At 41.6% G+C, this 19,449-nt stretch overlaps 1 protein-coding gene across 11 annotated transcripts in view; it reads left to right on the plus strand.

The window, feature by feature from the left end:
* LOC126998905 (nucleoporin NDC1-like) overlaps window positions 1-19,449 on the plus strand; it is an 81,435-nt gene that overhangs the window by 42,597 nt on the left and 19,389 nt on the right. For all 11 annotated transcript variants that reach the window (XM_050861123.1, XM_050861122.1, XM_050861112.1 and 8 more), the window contains 2 exons: window positions 5,925-6,159; window positions 15,088-15,256. In XM_050861123.1, coding sequence (XP_050717080.1) covers window positions 5,925-6,159; window positions 15,088-15,256 — 404 coding nt within the window. The remainder of the gene's footprint in view (window positions 1-5,924; window positions 6,160-15,087; window positions 15,257-19,449) is intronic.

Genomic DNA, 19,449 nt, shown 5'->3' on the forward strand with positions numbered 1-19,449 from the left:
TTCAGTAACACCCCCCCACCTGAGATTTTAGTGATTTCTGAGAAAAAAACAGACATAAGATTAATGTAAAACACAAAAATTTATCATAAAAAATAGTTCCGTCCACTGTGATGAGAAAGATATTTATACCACTGGATCAATGTAGCTGACTGGACTGTCGATTTCCAGTGACAGCAGTGCAGTGTGAAGCATCCCTGCTGGCTACCACTGCGTACTCCTAAATGGGTTATATTTAGTATCAAAATTAATTAAATGTATTAAATTATATTAAAACTAATCCCTGATAGGAGAGGGCTTTGCCCTTCCTCCCCCCCTCCCCCCCCACATTCTAGGGGGACTTTACTCACACCAACTCCCTCTACATGTTAGTGAATGAAAAATTTATTATCGCAGAAATGAATAATTTGCAACAGAAATAGTACTTAGAAATGTTGAAGAGCACTTGAGATCAATCAGAAAAAAATAGTGTCAACCACCTGAGTTAAGTTGGTAAATGACTGGGGTTATACCTGCATTTCTTCCTTTCCTGTCACTATACATCCTACTTACCTATTAATGTGAATTTGGATGCTTTTAGAATATCCCTGTGAATTTGAGGAAGTGGTGATGGTGTTGTTCTTTTGGGTATGCTCGGGCAAACAAGTATCATGCAAGGAATTTTGGGTACATGTGCACCTTGTTGCTTGAGTGAAATACCTAGGATTTGGCGACACGCCAGGAGCGCTCAATGGTCTGGATATGGACACCAGCAGCAATGAGAATATTTTCACTGATCTTGTCCTTTCTACCTCCACTTTCTCAGCTCATCCGAGTACTTGGCCCTCCTCCCTCTTCGATGTGACCACACCACATCAATCTTTGCCTCCTCAGCACACTCAACACGTCCTCCACACTACACCTTGTCACCTCCTCGTTTTACAAAAAGGCAGCTCAAGGGCAACAAAAAAAAAAAATAAAAAAAAAAAAAAAACTCGCTGTGAAAAGTTAAAACCAAAAAGCAAAGAATAACAATGAAAGTGGCAGAAAAGAGAGGAACTGCGTGAGGAATGATCCTGATACCCTCCTTAGAGCAGGAGAGGAGATTTGACAAGGAGAAGGAAGAGATGGAGTCAAAATCCAGGGAGGAAAGAGGGAGAGAAGAGAGTAGAGATGCTGTAGAACTCTTGCAGGAGGTGAGGGGTATGGATGGGAGTCCCGATAGAAAGAAGAATTCAAAAAGGTGGTCGGAGGGAGGGGAAAGATAGAAGATGAAAGAAGAGCAGAGGGAATGGGCGTGGAGATAGGGTAAGAGCAACATAAGAGAAAGTGAGAGGAGAAGAAGCAGAAGAGGTAGAGGAGGAGAGAGGGGGAGCCAAGAGCCTTAGCCCACACATGCCAGAAGAGCTCCACTGTGTGGCGGAGGAGTGTGAGTGATGGCACTCCATAAGAGGCGGAGACTGGCCCTGTATATGGACAAAAACTGTATGAGGGAGAAAGCAGGGAGGCGGAGGTGGAGAATTGCAGTTGAAGATTTGAGATGAAGAGTTTCAGATAGATGAGAGATGAGGTTTTCCAGTTGAGGATTTTGAGTGTGGGATGAGGTTGAGGATGTTTAAGTTTGAGGAAGGTGTTGTTCAGGTGTTGTCAAGAATAGGATAGTTGTTTAGGGAGATTGTGTGCCGAGGATAGGTGGTTGTCGGACTGTTGAGTGCTCTTGTATGAGGGCACCAGGTGTCTGAGCCGTCAATAATAAAAGGTCTGAGGAATTGCTTCTGCTATTAAAGCCTTAAAGTCATTAAGAGTGTGAAGTAGAAAAAAGAGAAGAAAGTTAATGCAATGCAGAATGGAGGAGGTTATGAACAGTAGGTTAGAGAAAAGAAAGGTGGAAAACAACAGAAAATAGAGGGACACAAATAGAAGCATTAGAGAACAGCACCCTGGATTAGATTTAGAAATAGGACGGTCAGAAAGAACTAGATAACTACAGAAACAGAGAAAAGGAAAGGAAAAGAGAGGGAGGTAGCAGAGAAAGGACAGGAAGGATAGAAAGAGAGGAGAGAAGAGACCCTTACAAAGGCTACCAATCACCAATAGAAGAGCTTTTATGATGTCAGCAAAAGTAGACAGGCGAACGTGCTGAAAGAGGATTAAGGGAGTCTGGCGAGAGCATAGAGAATCACCAGTAGAATGGAGAAACAAAGAATAGAAAGAAGGAAAGGCGGCAAAGAGATGGGATTTTTAAAGGTAGAAGAAAATTACGAAGAGTTGAGGTAAAGAAGCTTTAGAAGATGTAGAGAAGTAATTGATAGGATTGGATGGCCTTCTTCTCACCAGGCTAGGCAAAGGTAGATGTTGACAGCTAGAAGAAATAAGATGTTGGACAGACACGTGACAGCACAGAAGAGTTGACGGAGACAGGAGAGGAGGCACCAGACCAGGAGAGGCACTCCATTCTAGGGCCAGAGAGGCATAAGGAGAGGCCATTTTGAAGGAGGAATTTAGCAAGAGACAAAGAATTTGGAGGACAAGCAGGAGGAGGATGCCCAGAATCGTCCAGAGTAGAGTTTTTAGAAAGGTTTGAGAGAAGAAGGTTGAGAGAAGAGTTTTTAGAATATAGAAGTGAGAACAGAGTAGAGGAGCCAGAAGTGAGCAGAAGAAGATGAGGAAGAGGCTGAGTTGGAGAGAAGCCAGCAGTTATGATGTTGGTTAGAGAAGGGGAAAGAGATGCCAAAAGTCAAATATTAAGAGTTAAAGGAAGGGTATTTTTGGTTTTTTCTAGTGTAGAATTTATTTTTTTTCAGCAGAAGATAAAGTATTGTTTAGCATTTGTTTGAAATTTAAAGTGAACCCTGAGCTTTTTTGTGATTCTTGACAGCACAGGAAACCAAGAGATCATTGCCAGTGTTGAGCGTGAGAGAACCAGAATGTATGCCTCTGTCCCAGAGATAATCAGAGGGAATACCTCTGTGACACACAATGGCAAACTCTCCACATGAAAGGGAAAAAGGAAATGGACAGTCCAAGTACAGGTCCAAATCAATGAAGCAAACGGAAGAGTATGTTGAAGCGGTCCTCGAAGGGGAAGATCTTGGGTCACAGTGGCGATAGCACAGGGCAGAGGAGGAGGAGAGGTTGAGATGGAGTTTGAGGAGGAAGAAGATTGTGAGAACAGGAAGACAGAGAAAGAGGAAGGGAAGAAGAGGAAGGGTTGGCCAAGAAGGGAAGAGGTCATCTTGACTGGGGTGTCGACTCCCTGGGTCTAGAGGATAACTTTGTAGTGTCAGATTAGGCTTTGTCACCAGGATGGTCATGAAAAAGGATGAAAGCCAAAGCTCAGAGGAAATAAGATGGAGAACATTGAAATCTCTTAGGATGGAGAGAGCCATCTAGAAGAGAGTTAGAATAGAAATAGTCAAAGTATTTTAATTTTATAGAGAGAAAGAGAGAACAGAAGCACAGATGTATTTAGTAACAGTACAGAGATTAAAATAGCCAGAATGTGGAAAATTCAGAAAAGGAAGAAAGTCTTGTTCAGATGAGTAGAAGCAAATGGTAAGAGCGCAACATCCAGCTTTGGATTGAAATTTAGGGATATGATTATAGAGGGAAGAACAGAGATTGTTGCAGAAGCCTGAGATTGCTGCTGAAGCTTTAAAGAATGGAAAGTGAAGGAGGAGGAGGGAAGAGAGAGAGAGATGAGATGAAAAAAATTAGAGCCATTCATAAAACTGTTGGAATGTTGAAGAAAGAGAGAGAGGTTGAGGTTATTCACCTCTCTCTCGGTCGCAGCCAGAAGGGGAGTCCTCCCTGGGGGAATTTACCCTATCTTCCCATTTCACATGCCCCATGTATCTCAGCATTCTGCTCCTTGCCCTCTCTAACTCTGTTGGCCATGTCTCTTCTCTGTATAACATCACTGGTCTCACACACATACAGTAGATGTTTACCCTTTTCCATAAGTATGTTTTTGCTAACCACCAAACTTGCTAACTCCATTTTCTCCTCGCAGCTACTATTTTTGTTCTCACTGCTGTCTGCTCTAGCCTCACAATGCAACATTTCTCCCAGATAGCAGAACTTGTCCACCACTTTAAGACTATATCCATTATCTCTTCTTCCCTTCTCTGTTCCCTGTCCCCTCTCACATGTTGGGCACCTCCTGCATGATTTATATTCCTCAGCTCTGAGCATTTCTTGTCACATCACTTCCCACATCATGGTCACCAGATGGAGTTAGTGCCCACTCCTCTTCCATAACAACTACATGGATACCTTCCTGTCTCTTGTCACACTCCAGGAGTCCTCCCTGTTAACATCACCTTAGTTTTTTCCATGTTAATCTTCAGTCCTCTCCTCTCCATACCAGTCTTCCATCTTTTAAACCTTTCAATTGCAGTCTCTTCACTCTCAGCATTTATCACCTGATCATCAACCTACAATAATTCCCACAATCCTTCTCTTTCTTCTTGCATCACCTCCATCACCACCGAAAGCAATAGGGGGTTCCGGGCTGATTCTTGATGACCCCCTCCCCCAATCTCAAATCCATCTGAGATTCCTGCTCCAGTCTTTACTCTTCATCTTGTGTTCTCATAGAGACATCACCAGAGTAATCAATCTCCGGTGCTTTCTGTCTCCTTAATGCTCATCTAATCGCTTCTCTCAGGATGCTCTCAAATGCCATCTCCAGATCGACAAAAACATGAAAAGCATACTCCTCTTTTCAGCATATCTCTCCTGTACTTGCTTCATAATAAATATCACATCTGTTGTTGATTGCTTACAACTTGTTGCACTTCACTAAATATTTAGAGAGAAAGCTAAGAACCACACAAGGAGGAATGGAAAGAAAGATGTTGGGTATAACATGTTACAACGTGAAGAAACAGGAAGGGAGCATCATAGATTAAAGGACATACAAAAGTTGACATTTTAATGACTAGCAATAATAAGAAATGGACTTAGGCAGGTCATAGCTAGGGTTGTCACCTTGAGCTCCAAAAAATGAGGAATGCAATATCTCACACTCCAATATGGAACGAATCCGTACTAAGGAACGGATGGCAACCCTAAAATTTCTCTAGCCTGCCCTGACTGACAGCCGCTGCCTGCTGGTGGTGGAGGCAGGAGGGAAGAGGAGGGACGTTACGTCGCGTACTTTACACATATTTTAGGACAACCCTTAACAAATGCATAACTTTACGGACTGGTTTTGCGATTAACCGAAAAATGCACTTGGTACAATTTATTAAATATTATCTGCTTGTCTATTCAGATATAAAAATATGGAACAAATGTCGTTCGATATTTGTTCAAAATGGAGCGCAACATCTCACTCTCCAACATGAAATGAATCCATATTTTAAGGAACGGGTGGCAAGCCTAGTCATATCGTGCATAGAACTGATAACAGTTTGACAACGAGGATAACAGAGTGGCAACCCCAAAATTGTAGAAGTTGGGGCAAACAGAGGACCAAGTGCAAAGATGAAAGTAGAACATTAGAGCAGGAAGAAGTACACTAATATTGGAGAGGGGTGAAAATTGTTGGGAAAAGCCATTGTGCTTCAGTGGACTATCAAGGGCTTTAGATGAATACATAGAAAGAACAGACACCAGAAGACCTGGTGGTCTATGGCGAGGGTGTCTGTCTTCTACCACTACTACTATTTTTTTATAGCAATCTACACGTAGTAGGACAGGATAGAATAGGTTAAGGCTCTTCCCCCCCACCTCTCCCTCCGGCAACAAAGGTGATGATTGATTTATCCTTCCTTAATTATCACTACAACATTGGCCTTTTTCTTTGATAATATCTTGTACTACTCAGATTTAAAGGCTGCCTAAATATGCTGGCCAAGATGTGAGCTTTAATAAGTTATTAATTTCATATTTCTTGTTTTTTTATTTTGCAGAAAATTAAAACATTAATTTTCATTTTTCAGATATTACTATGGAGATATGTACGAGCTCTGGGATGCCTGCTTTTGCTACAAGTTGCTGTACCAATGGCTGTCTGCAACCTGTACTATACTGTTATTGTGCAAGGAATCTTCAACCCAGTAACAGTCATCACAAATATTATGGTTTTCTGTATTTCTCCTTCAAAGCTGGTGCAGCTGATCATCCCAGCCATCTGTTTTGTTCTCTTAGCAAGAGTCCATGTTAAATCGTACACAGGTTAGTCCAGTGATTTATTTTCTTTATAAATGCAAGAAATATCTTTGAATTTTGTTCTTTGATGGAATTTGTATAGTAATATAAACAGGTTTAGATGTGAGAGATTGTCATTTTAGTAAACTCTTGTTTTTATCCAAGGAACCAGTGTCTTCATTTAAAAAATCATGCAAACAGGATATTTGGTTCAATTTCAAGAAGCATCAGCAATAGAAATACTGAAGTTATCAAGTATTGTAGGAGTAGGTAGGAAGACACCTACCGAACAGGCGTGAGCTACTCCCGGTGAGGATATATGGGAAGCGAGGAAGGTGCTGAAGCCCTTCAAAGACCCTTCCCATGTCCTCACTAACCGTTTCCCTTTTGTCTCATCAACACCAGAGAGCAGTTCAGCATGCTCTCTAAAGACAGTTCCTCTCTCTTTCTTCACCACACTACATTCACACAACACACACACCTTTTCCCAAAATTCAAAATTCAAAATGGCTAACGAAAACACCGCCTCGGAGTCCCCGCCTGGGGGGGGGACCATAAATTCCCTCAGGGAGGACTCCCCTTCTGGCTGCCGACTTGAGAGGTGTCCTGATAACTCCTCGAACCTCCTCCTTATCAATTTCTGCAACATTCGCGGTCTTCGTTCTAATTTTCATTCTGTGGAACACCATCTCTCCTCCTCTAAACCCCACCTTCTCTTCCTCACCGAAACACAGGTTTCTGAGGCTACTGACAGCAACCTCTACTCTGTTCCCTCCTACTATCTCTATCCTAAATTTCAATCCAAAGCTGGATGTTGCGCCTACATGCGCAACGACATCACTTGCTCTCGTGCCCACGACCTTGACTCTTCTGAATTTTCCACCATCTGGCTAAGACTTCACTGTCATTCTATTACTAAATACATATGTGCTGTTTATCTCTCACCTAACTCTACTAACTATGTAAAATTCTTTGACTATTTGAACTCTAAAGTGGAGCACATCTTTACTCACTGTCCCTTTGCTGAAATCTCCATCTTGGGAGATTTCAGTGTTCACCACCAGCTTTGGCTTTCATCCTCCTTCACTGACCAGCCTGGTGAACAAGCCTACAACTTTGCTCTCCTCAACGACCTAGAGCAGTTGGTTCAGCACCCTACTCGTATTCCTGACCGTCTTGGAGACAGGCCCAACATTCTAGACCTCTTCCTTACCTCTAATCCTTCTGCTTACTCTGTCAAACTGTTCTCCTTGTTGGGCTCCTCCGATCATAACCTTATTTCTGTATCCTGTCCTATCGCTCCTGTACATCCTCTGGACCTGCCGAAGAGGCGATGCTTCTGGCATTTTGCTTCAGCTCGGTGGGACGACCTGAGGATGTACTTTTCTGATTTCCCGTGGAATGATTACTGCTTCCAGGAGAGAGACCCCTCTGTGTGTGCTCAGCACATGACAGAGGTGATTGTCTCTTGAATGGAGGCATACATTCCATGTACTTTCTCTACTCCTCATGCTAAAAAGCCTTGGTTTAATCACGCTTGTTCTCGTGCTATTAAAGACAGAGAGGCAGCTCACAAAAGGTTCCAGAGCCTTCAAACTCCCACTAACTTTGACCTTTACATTTCAGCCTGGAATCGTGCCAAATCTATTCCAACTTACCAAAACTTCTTTTATTAATAGAAAATATCAACACCTTGCTTCTTCTAATTCTTCCCATGACTTCTGGCATCTAGCCCAAAATATCTCCTCCAATTTCACTTCTTCCTCTTTCCCTCCTCTCCTTAACCCTGACAGCAGCAAGGCTGAACTCTTCGCTCAGACTTTCTGTAAGAACTCCACCCTGGACGATTCTGGGCATATTCTTCCTACTCATCCCCCCTCTGACTCCTTTATGCCTGTTATTAAGATTCTTCCAAATGATGTTTTCTATGCCCTCTCTGGCCTCAACTCTCAGAAGGCTTATGGACTTGATGGAGTGCCTCCTATTGTCCTTAAAAACTGTGCTTCTGTGCTGACACCCTGCCTGGTCAAACTCTTTCGTCTCCTCCTATCAACATCTATCTTTCCTTCCTGCTGGAAGTATGCCTTTGTACAGCCTGTACCTAAGAAGGGTGACCGTTCCAATCCCTCAAACTACCGCCCTATAGCTTTACTTTCCTGTCTATAAAGCTTTTGAATCAGTCCTTAACCAGAAGATTCAAAAGCACCTTTCCACTTCTAACCTTCTATCTGATCGCCAGTATGGATTCCGCAAAGGGCGTTCTACTGGTGATCTTCTTGCTCTCTTAACTGACTCTTGTTCATCCTCTCTTAGCCGTTTCGGTGAAACTTTCTCTGTTGCGCTAGAGATATCGAAAGCCTTCGATAGAGTCTGGCACCAGTCTTTGCTTTCTAAACTGCCCTCTTTCGGATTCTATCCCTCTCTCTGTTCCTTTATCTCCAGTTTCCTTTCAGGCCGTTCTATCTCTGCGGTGGTAGACGGTCACTGCTCTTCCCCTAAACCTATCAACAGTGGCGTTCCACAGGGCTCTGTCCTATCACCCACTCTCTTCCTGTTATTCATCAATGATCTTCTTTCCATAACAAACTGTCCTGTCCACTTATACTCGACGACTCCACTCTGCATTATTCAACTTCTTTCAATCGCCCTCGTATGGAGTATGCATCTCACGTGTGGGGGGGCTCCACTCACACAGCTCTTCTGGACAGAGTGGAGTCTAACGGCCATATTCTCAGTGAAGCTCTTCCCTCTTCGTCGAAGCGTCTCTTAGAGAGTGTGTTTCCGTTGAAGGGTATGCCCAGTCCCTCACCTTCGAAACAATCTTTCCGTGTACTGTTGGTACTACTGCAAATCAAACAAACGTTGAAAACCGAAACCTTAATGCAATTTAGGTACATTTTTATAATGGATTATATAGTGTGACTAATATTTATGTAAACAGTGCTTGATACAGTGACATACATTATATATAGCAGAAATTTTACATTGATGCATTTAATTGGTTGGTACCCGTGGCTATGTTTGCTTCGCTTTCATATCATCCCGTTACCTGTGGGCGGAGCTTAGGAGACCTCGTTAGAATAAACTGCTTTTATTTTCTTTATTTTCCTCCTGTTCCATGAGACATCTCTTTTTCCCTTCGTTATTTCTCACTTGTAAATATATTTTAACTAGCTTTAGAGCTCCTATCAGTAGGTGGAAAATGGTAGCATCTATATTGCTGAGCTTTGCTAAGCTCCACCCACAGGTGACGTCACGAGTTTGGAGATTGGCCGTGGTAAGCCCAGCACGGAGTACCAAATACCACCACATATTCATACAGACTTGTGAAACAAGCGCCCGGAGAAAGCCTGTTAGTCTGTCACTTTAAAATTCATCCCAGCAATCTTAATGCATGCTTATGATTCGAAGTGCCCGCCCTACAAACGCTCAAAAAAGATAACTATTGTGAATAGTTGAGACTAAAGGGCGGGGCGTGCTGGTTGAGAGGTGTGTTCCAGTGTTGGCTTAAATTATCATAGGAACCCGTGAAGTCTTGAATAAACAGAAAAATATTGTTTCTCGCATTGTATTATTTTTTATATAAGGCCTAGAAAACTTAAATTGTTCTTATACCCAATTAATAATACACCAAAATGGAAAAATGTTGTAATAAAGCATTAAATGTGCGAAGATATTAGCGAAGAGCGGGCCTTCACCTCCTCTTCGTCAAGAGAGGAAATTAGTTCATTTTTTTCCCGCTCGCCGCCAGCGCTGCATCAAAGACACTCCTCGTCACTGAGAATACCGTTTGGTCCACGAAGCCTTGTTTCCTCGCGTGAAGGGGGAAGAGATTCACTGAGAATACGGCCGTAAGGCTCTTCGTCTCATCAGCTCTCCTCCTCCTACTGATAGCCTTCTACCTCTTAAATTCCGCCGCGATGTTGCCTCTCTTTCTATCTTCTATCGATATTTCCATGCTGACTGCTCTTCTGAACTTGCTAACTGCATGCCTCCCCCCCTCCTGCAGCCCCACTGCACACGACTTTCTACTCATGCTCATCCCTACACTGTCCAAACCCCTTATGCAAGAGTTAACCAGCATCTTCACTCTTTCATCCCTCACGCTGGTAAACTCTGGAACAATCTTCCTTCATCTGTATTTCCTCCTGCCTACGACTTGAACTCTTTCAAGAGGAGGGTATCAGGACACCTCTCCTCCTGAAATTGATCTTTCTTTCGGCCACCTCTTTTAATTCTTTTTTGGGAGCAGCGAGTAGCGGGCTTTTTTTTATTATTGTTTTCTTTTTTTGTGCCCTTGAGCTGCCTCCTTTGTTGTAAAAAAAAAAAAAAAAAATAGTTATATCTAACATTAGTTCCATAATGAACATCACTGAGTGTCAGGGGATTGAACCCATGCCTTCTTGAGTAGAATTCAGGGCAGTATAACTACTACACTATGCCACCGATGAGCTAAAAGGTCATCATGAAACACTTTTAACCCCCATTGGCACATACGGTGTATATATACACTAAGGAAACTGCATTAGGACAGTGAAAAAATACCGTAATGAGCACCACTGATTGTTGGGGGATTGAACCCACAGAAGTGGCCGCTGGCCTGGCAATCTTTTAGCTCAGGGGTTCTTACGGCCGTACCATTAGGCAGCCTCTAAACCTTCCTCCTCCTCTTCCCTTAAATGGTGTCCCCTTTCTGTGGAATACTATAAGGTGATCTCGGTCCCTTCCTCCGCTAGAGCTCCTTCTGAGTTGGGTTGGTAGCCTCTGTAAACATCTCTACATGGAAATATTGATAATTGAAGCATTTTACATATATTAGTGTAATCATACTTATTTTTCAATGTATAATCACGAAGAAAATGGTTAATTGAAAGGCAAATATAGGTATAATTGAGAACATAGCGTGAGTGATAGGGTTGGCATCCCTGCGCGGCCAGTGTTTCCACAAGGCCTACGAGAGGGGAGGCCTATAGGGGGTGGGGAGTGACGTCAGCATCTCATGGTGTCCACCTCTCTCCACGCACACAGCCAGGGAGTCCACATGTGCCTGGTGCTATCACTTCTCTGCCCCTCGCTACCATCCCGTCAAGCAAGGGGCCGTTAGAAAAGTGCTCAAGCCCCATCGGAGCTATAGGAAAAGACTACCTAGCTCCTTGAGTTGACCAAGGAGGCGTGTTGACACGGCAACTCGGCAAGGGTTAAAAATCATGATACAACCCTAAAGTCTTAAACAAAATTTTAAATCATTTATTTAAAAAAAATTTGCAGATTCATATTAGATCAAATACGTTTTATTATAATTCCTGGATCATTTATTACTATATTAATGAGAGAAATGCAGAATTGACGCTTAAAATATGCGAAGGGGCTGACGAAGATGTGCCTATCTCGACCCCTTGCCAGATTCCAACAATTTCGCCCCTCAACACCTTTCCTTCGCTTGCGGAGAGGACCCCTCGAAGATTATGGTATGAGAAATTGGCCGAAGAGCTTCTATAGTCGAGGAGGCTGCCTTATGGTACGGCCGTTAACCTTTCGATGATCCCAGACCCCCATTGGATTGCTCAGTATGGTCACATACCCCTTCGCTTGACTGTTGAAATTATCATCACCTAACTCTGACTGCGCCTACAGCTCAACTATCATTCATAATATTCAAAACAGTGAAGAGTTGCAAGACACTCATGACAGGGTTGCCAAATATTCTGGGATTTTGGTGGCTTGATGTTTTTTCCCAGGTCTGTAATTTTGGCAGATTTTGTGGGGGGCTAGAGGGCATCATAGGTTCATGAGGTGGGGGGAGGGGGGGGAGCAAAGCGAGCATGCACAGGTGATGGAGAAGTTTTGAAAAATAAGCAGTTTTAGGTGGATTTTGAGGCCGATGTAGAAATTATTGTGGGGCTATAGGCTCCCAAGAAATTACGGCCCTGCCCCCATATTTAGAACCACACTTAACTGCTTTCCAAATATTATCATATCTATTCTAGAGAAAGAAATGTAATACAACTGAGTACTAATCAATTTTAGTCACGAAATAACACTAATTATAAATACTGAACAGCACTGCTAGTTATAATGCATCATTCTTACCATTATTAATAAATCAAATATATATTAATATTCAAAGATTGAGTTCCATACTCCCAGCATTTGGTTCCCATGGATACCCCCGGTTAAGAACCCCTGTTTAAATAGCTCATCAGTGGCGTAGTTGGTATGCTGCCCTGATTTATACTCAGAAGGCACAGGGTCAATCCCTCGGCACTTGATGGTATTCATTACAGGATTTTTTTCACTATGTTAATGCAATATCCTTAAAGTAACATTAGTTAAACTTTATTTTGACTATTAACATTAGTTAAACTTTATTTTGACTATTAACATTAGTTAAACTTTATTTTGACTATACAGTGCATTTCTGGTCCCCTTACTATATAATGGACATTCACATAGATACTTGAATCAGAGCAGAGGAGGATGACAAAAATTATTCTCTGGCTGAAGAACTTAATATATATGGATGTGTTTAATCTTTTAAATATGCAGTCTCTGGAAAGGCATAGGGTATCAAGAGACTTTATTGAAGTTTTAGTATGGGTGATGTCAATAGACTTTGCTTGTAAGAGAACAGGAAAGGACACATAGTAATGGAGTTGAGTTCGATAAATTCAGATTCAACAAATACATAAGTAAGAATTGTTTTACTAATACACCTGTCCCCTGTTATTTGCAGGGGTTGGGGGTATGGACCCCTGCGAATAGAGAATTTCCATGAATATTTGGCATGCATCTCCTCAAAAGTCACTAGACCTTAGATGCTGTACCTAATAAAGCATTTCTGTTACCTTAAAGGAGCATAAAATATCAGAAATGGCATCATTCATCAGCTATACATACTGTAAACTGTACTTTTATTTATGTAAACTTTTTACAATTTTTTTAGTTATTAACCCCTTCAACACGAGGACACGTATACTGCGTCCTTGCGTGTCCCGTACCATATCAGAGGATGTGCATACTGCGTCCTGGCTCGCTTTAGCCAATATACGAGTTATTTTGTTTCTATATTTATGCTTACATCTCAAAATTATCAAATAATTTGTTTCTTTATGTGCACCATTTAATTCTGCATGTTTTCATAAATAATACATGATGATTGTGTTGAGTTTATGTCTGAAAACTTGTTATGTTCAATAGTGACATTTTAAATTTGGTGCGTGCGGCTATCCCGGATACGGCGCAGTGCGCTGTTTTGGCCCAGCTATAGTGAGTTTCTTTATGTGCACCATTTAATTCTGCACGTTTTCATATATAATACATGATGATTATGTTGAGTTTATGGCTGAAAACTTGTTATATTCAATAGCAACATTTGAAATTTGGCGCACGCGGCGATCCCAGATATGGCACGGGGCGCTGTTTTGGCCTGGCCGTAGTGAAGGGGTTAAAACTGGACTTATGTTGGGTACTCACCATTTAAAAAAATCAGGTAATTTAAATATGAAGCATGTAATAATAAACTGGACCATAACTACAAGCAGCTGTTCAGCTGATAACCCTAAGCAAACAGACGACGTGTTGGCGCGGTGGTAGGGGCTCATTCACACTTGACAAGTAAAGAGGCAAGTGAAATGTACAAGTAGTCTGCTCTCATTTTAAGGAAAGTAATCATGGCAAATGTTGTATACACAGCAAGAGATTTTAATAAGTAACCTCTCAGTTTTTGGTGTTAGGCACATACATGTATGTATGTTCCTCAAACCACCTTGCATGCATTTTTCAAAGTATTAAACACAACAATTAGGAATGAGCAAAAAGCATGTTTTCTGCATAATGCCTGTCCTGCAACTCAGCTAGGGAGGAATATGACCAAGTATGTTTTCATATAGACCAAGTAAGTGGCAAGTAGCTTTCCAGTGGTGGGTGAGAGGAAGCAAATTGCCTCAAAGTAGAACTGATTGCCTGGAAACTTGCCTCTGACCTGCCAGAAATGCTCAGCAAGTATATATCTATACATAACAAATGACTTGTAGCAAGTTAGTTGCACACTTGTCTCTCTCCTTACCCAGTGTAAACGTGGCTCTACTACCACCCTATCGTCGCGGCAATACATCATCTGTTCGTTTATGGTAATGAACTAAACAGCTGCTTGTATATGATCCAGTTTTCATTGCCTGTTTCATATATCAGTTACCTGATTTTTATAGAAAGAACATTCATTAGTGAATAGTTTTCATGGCATGATATTGTTAAGTACCTGAAGTTGAAAAAAAATATTGGCAGATTTCATGGTGAGTATCTACCAGTAAAGTGGGATTTTAGTGACTACATATTTGTAAGATGTTTACGTGAAATAAAGTACAGTTTATAGTACGTATAGCTGATTAATGATGCTATTTATGATATTTTATGCTGTTTTATATATGTATACATTATACTTTCTGAAGGAACAGCTGAATTGTCCATGGGCTAACCGTGAATGTTTGGAATGGCGCTGCAAAAATTCCATAGTGGCTGCCTTTGTGCAAACGGGGGAGTTTCGCGAATGTACAAATCCTTGAAAAGTGAACCTGCTAATATGGGGGACAGGTTTAGAATGATGGATAAATGGAACATGCTTGGTATTTGTGGTGAGTGTCAATATGATATATGCTGTCAAGGAAAGGTAGAGATCAGAACGTTATCAAAGGGTGTAACCAGGATTGAGGGAGGAAACTAGCAGTTGATGCATTTCAAACCATATGTATAATGCAGTTGTTATAACTGAAGCATAGAAAGGCTTACATAGATATGTTTGAACTTTTGAAGCTTTGTAGAGGTTTGAAATTGCAAAGGCATTACATTCATTGTAGGGAAAAAGGCACATATGTACCAGGTATGATATAGAGTAAAATAGTGAAATCAATATTAATCTTTCATTGTTCAGAGAAAACTTGAAAACTGTTCTTTTTTCAGTCCATGCTTGGGTGCCTTTGTCTATGTGGGAAAGCTGGCGGAGACTCTTCTCCGTGACTGTGTTGTGCCAGAGCTTCATGATTGCACTGGCATGCTCCGTATTGGCAAGCTTCTTCGCATCACTAGCACATCCCAGTTTCCATTTCTTTGCAGTGCCATGCTTGCCTCAGTAAGTGATTATTTTGCTAAAGAATGTTTGATAATTAATCATGTTGATATGTCAGCAATTTATTATCAGTCATCAATTTGATCATAATATTTTAACTCAATTTCCAGTACTAAGTAATGTTAAGCTCATACTACTGCATTTTGTTAAGTGGCTATATTCACAAAACATTTCTTTATGGTTCAATTTTCAATTGGAGGGAAGCTACTTATTATTTATTTGTATATTCATTTATTTATGGTCCATTCATTCTGCTCCTACATGCTCCAGACATCTACTCAACTCCCTATTTTCTAAAACTTATTAACTTGATATTCTACATTATTTCTCCATCTTTTTGTTGTTCCATCCTCTTTGATTGCCATACTACCTTAGCTATCACTTTTGCTAGTAAATTTCATCTTTTGGGCATGATAGAATAAGGACAATTTCTTCAGTATTTTCAAGACTAGATTATATTTCTGGATATATATATATATATATATATATATATATATATATATATATATATATATATATATATATATATATATATATATATATATATATATATATATATATATATATATATATACACATACAGTCATCCCTCAAATAGTACGGTCTCAGTGTTATACGGATTGTCATGGAAGATTTTTTTTTTTTTTTGGATTTTTAAATTTCACGCGTCTCACCGAGTAGCCATGGCGTGAGTGGCAACACTGTTCTACCAAAATACTGCTGAAAGCAAACCAAAGCGTTCGAGAAAAAGAGTTCACCTTGAAGAAGAATTCAGATTTAGGAAAAGTTACGTTTTCGGATGAGTTACGTTGCGGTAGGGAGAGCATACCACGTGAATGAGAGCAGTGATCGCTGTATCTATCTTAGTGTAAAAGAAATTCTTGCTGCAGTAACTGGCAGTGCTCCAAGAGTGCTGCAAGAGTGGAGATAAAGGCCGTCCTTTTACTAAGCCTCTTCGTTGCTATGGTAACGGCGTCTCACTCGCAGCAAAATGGCGGACGCTGATCTTCCTGGCAACGTTTAACATGCATTACTAGCTGTCCTGGCTGACAAGCTCCTTACAACAGAAGATGAAATGGAAGCTGAAGTGGTTATGGTGGCACAGAGAGGTGAAATGCAATGGAAATACTTATTCGTGTTTGTTTGGGCCGCCATATTCGCTGATGACGTCATCACAGCACGAAGGCTCTTCACCTCTCAAAGCCGGGAGCCAGCAGATGTGCCGAGTTGGCAACTCGTGCTGCCGCGTCACGCATTAATTTTGAGAGCACTCGTGACGTTCCGAAAGTCCCGATTCCCTCTCTTAAACGCAGCCCAGGAGTGTTTCTAGGGGGGGCACTAATTTTATATGGATTTTCAAATAGTACGGGAGTCCTGGGTCCCTAACCCCCGTACTATTTGAGGGACAACTGTACAGTAATCCCTCGTCTATCGCGGGGGTTAGTTTCCAGAACCCCTCGCAATAGGCGAAAATCCGCGAAGTAGCGACCTTATATATTTTTTTTATTATTTATATATACAGTATTTTAAGGCTTTATAAACCTTCCCCACACTTACAAATCTTTCCCACACTCCTGTTGACCTTTCCCACACTCTTATAAACACTTCCTACGACGTTTCGTTGTTGCGACGTGGTCCCAATAAATGATACTATAATTCTTGTTTCGACTTTCGACATTTGCTTCGTAAATACGAACTTCGCGCAGGAATTAGTTTGGCGGGGCGGAAGAATACTCAGAGAAAGGACAATATGAGCGTAGCTCACTTCTTTTATATCACAATTAGGTAAATACGGAAGGGGAAAGGGGGGAGAGGGACAAAGTGAGTCATGAAAAAAAATACAGATAGAGGGATGTAAGAAGGGAAAACAAGGGGAACAGTGGGGAGAGTCAGGTGAGGTCCTGAGGGAGAGTCAGGTAAGGGCTTCAGTCTGGACATGACCTGACTCACGTATGCCCCTCCCTCCCCACACCCTTTCCATTTCACCTTCTGTGTGTGTGTGTGAGTGTGTGTGTGTGTTTACCTAGTTGTAAAAACACACACACACACACACACACACACGCACACAGAAGGGGAAATGAGGAGGGAGTGGCAGAAGAGAGTCAGGTCAGGGCTTTGGTCAGGACATGACCTGACTCACTTCTGCCCCTCCCTCCACACACCCTTCCCATTTCCCCTTCTGTGTGTGTGTGTTCATATAATCTAATGGGGAAGGAGAAAGGGAGGAAGAGTGATAGAGTGAGAGATAAGACTAAAGATAAGGTGTGAGAAAGGAGGAAACAATTGAAATGATTGGAGGAAATGGGATGGGAAGAGAAGAGAGAGGTAGGGAGGGTCAGGTGAAGGTGAGGAAAGAGGGGGAGAGAAAGGATGTGAGTGGGAGGGAAAGATTAAAATTTAGAGGTAGGGAGGATTAGGTTAAGGTGAGGAAAGAGGGGGAGAGAAAGGGTGTGAGTGGGAGGGATAGAGATTAAAAGAGAGAGGTAGGGAGGGTCAGGTAAAGGTGAGGAAATAGGGGGAGAGAAAGGGTGTGAGTGGGAGGGATAGAGATTAAAAGAGAGAGGTAGGGAAGGTCAGTAAAGGTGAGGAAATAAGGGGAGAGAAAGGGTGTGAGTGGGAGGGAAAGAGATTAAAAGAGGAAGGTAGGGAGGCTCAGGTAAAGGTGAGGAAAGAGGGGGAGAGAAAGGGTGTGAGTGGGAGGGAAAGATATTAAAAGAGAAAAACTGGGAGGGAGGAGAAAGGAAAAGAAGGAAGGAGAAAAATACGGGGACAGAGAGGGAGAAGAAAGAAAGGAAGTGGGGGAGGAGTGAATCAGGGAAAAGACTAAACGGCGCAAAAGGCCGCGACGGAAAAAAAATAGGTGGGTGACGTAGGTGCTTATTTAGGTGTGTTCCTAATTGCGTTGATTTATATCGTTTTCATTTTTTAAGCTCGAAAATGCTTATTTTACCGCAAAATCCCACGATATAGCGAAAAATCCGCGATACGATACAATTTAAAAATCCGGGATAAGTGAAGCGCGATATGGCGAGGGATTACTGTGTGCGTGTGTATATATATATATATATATATATATATATATATATATATATATATATATATATATATATATATATATATATATATATATATATATATATATATATATATATAGCTGGGCACGATAACAGAAAACCTTATTCCCGATAACTGATAATGGAAAACCTTATCGGTGATAACCGATATTCGTCAACTGGAAACACAAATACAGGCGATAACCGATAACCGATACCCGATATAAATCCACAATGCCGATAGGCAAAAACGATATTATTGATATTTCAAATGAAAAACATAGATGAATTCAAATTTTCATTATCTGTAATGTAGAAAATTTACAAAACCTGAAAACCACACGTTGACACGTACATATGGACGGTAATACTAAAACGCCTGAATCGGTGTTGTGTTATTTGGTGTCTCCACCGTCAAAAGCTGCCGCTTTTTACAAACACTGGTCTCTCGTGAACTGCGCATGCTCAGACCAGCAAGCGTAGACCTGTACAGTCTCACAAAGCTTTTTAACCGTAATTAAGAGTTGCTGGAAGGCTGAATCAGACATACAGTACCACTACCACCATCCCCGCTGCTTCTAGAACGACACTCTGTACGAGTTGTATTTATATGTACAGTGTCGTTCTAGAAACAGCGAGGATGGTGGTACTGTATGTCTGATTCAGCCTTCTAGCAACTCTTATAGCCTCTTCCATTTAGCGTAACCCGTTTCTGGGTCGTGATCTGTAGAGTCCCTCATAGAGTCCACAACCTAAGATTTGGACGCCATTATTGGCCCTGTGTTTTCGCCGCGCTTTTCAAACACTAGCACACGCTCTCGCGGCGAAAACAGGGCCAATAATGGCGTCCAAATCTTAGGCTATCGGGACTCTATCTATCAAGGGACTCTACAGATCATGACTCAGAAACGGGTTACGCTAAATGGAAGAGGCTATTAATGTGTTAAAAAGCTTTGTGAGACTGTACAGGGCTACGCTTACTGGTCTGAACATGCGCAGTTCACGAGAGACCAGTGTTTGTTAACAAAAGCGCCAGCTTTTGACGATGGGACACCAAATAACACAATACCGGGTGCCTTCAATACCATGGCATGCTCACAAACGAATATGGAATATCAAATTTGAGGCAGTGAATAATCATTT

This window comes from Eriocheir sinensis, chromosome 15 (genome assembly GCF_024679095.1).
Source record: "Eriocheir sinensis breed Jianghai 21 chromosome 15, ASM2467909v1, whole genome shotgun sequence".
In the NCBI taxonomy this organism is placed as follows: domain Eukaryota; kingdom Metazoa; phylum Arthropoda; class Malacostraca; order Decapoda; family Varunidae; genus Eriocheir; species Eriocheir sinensis.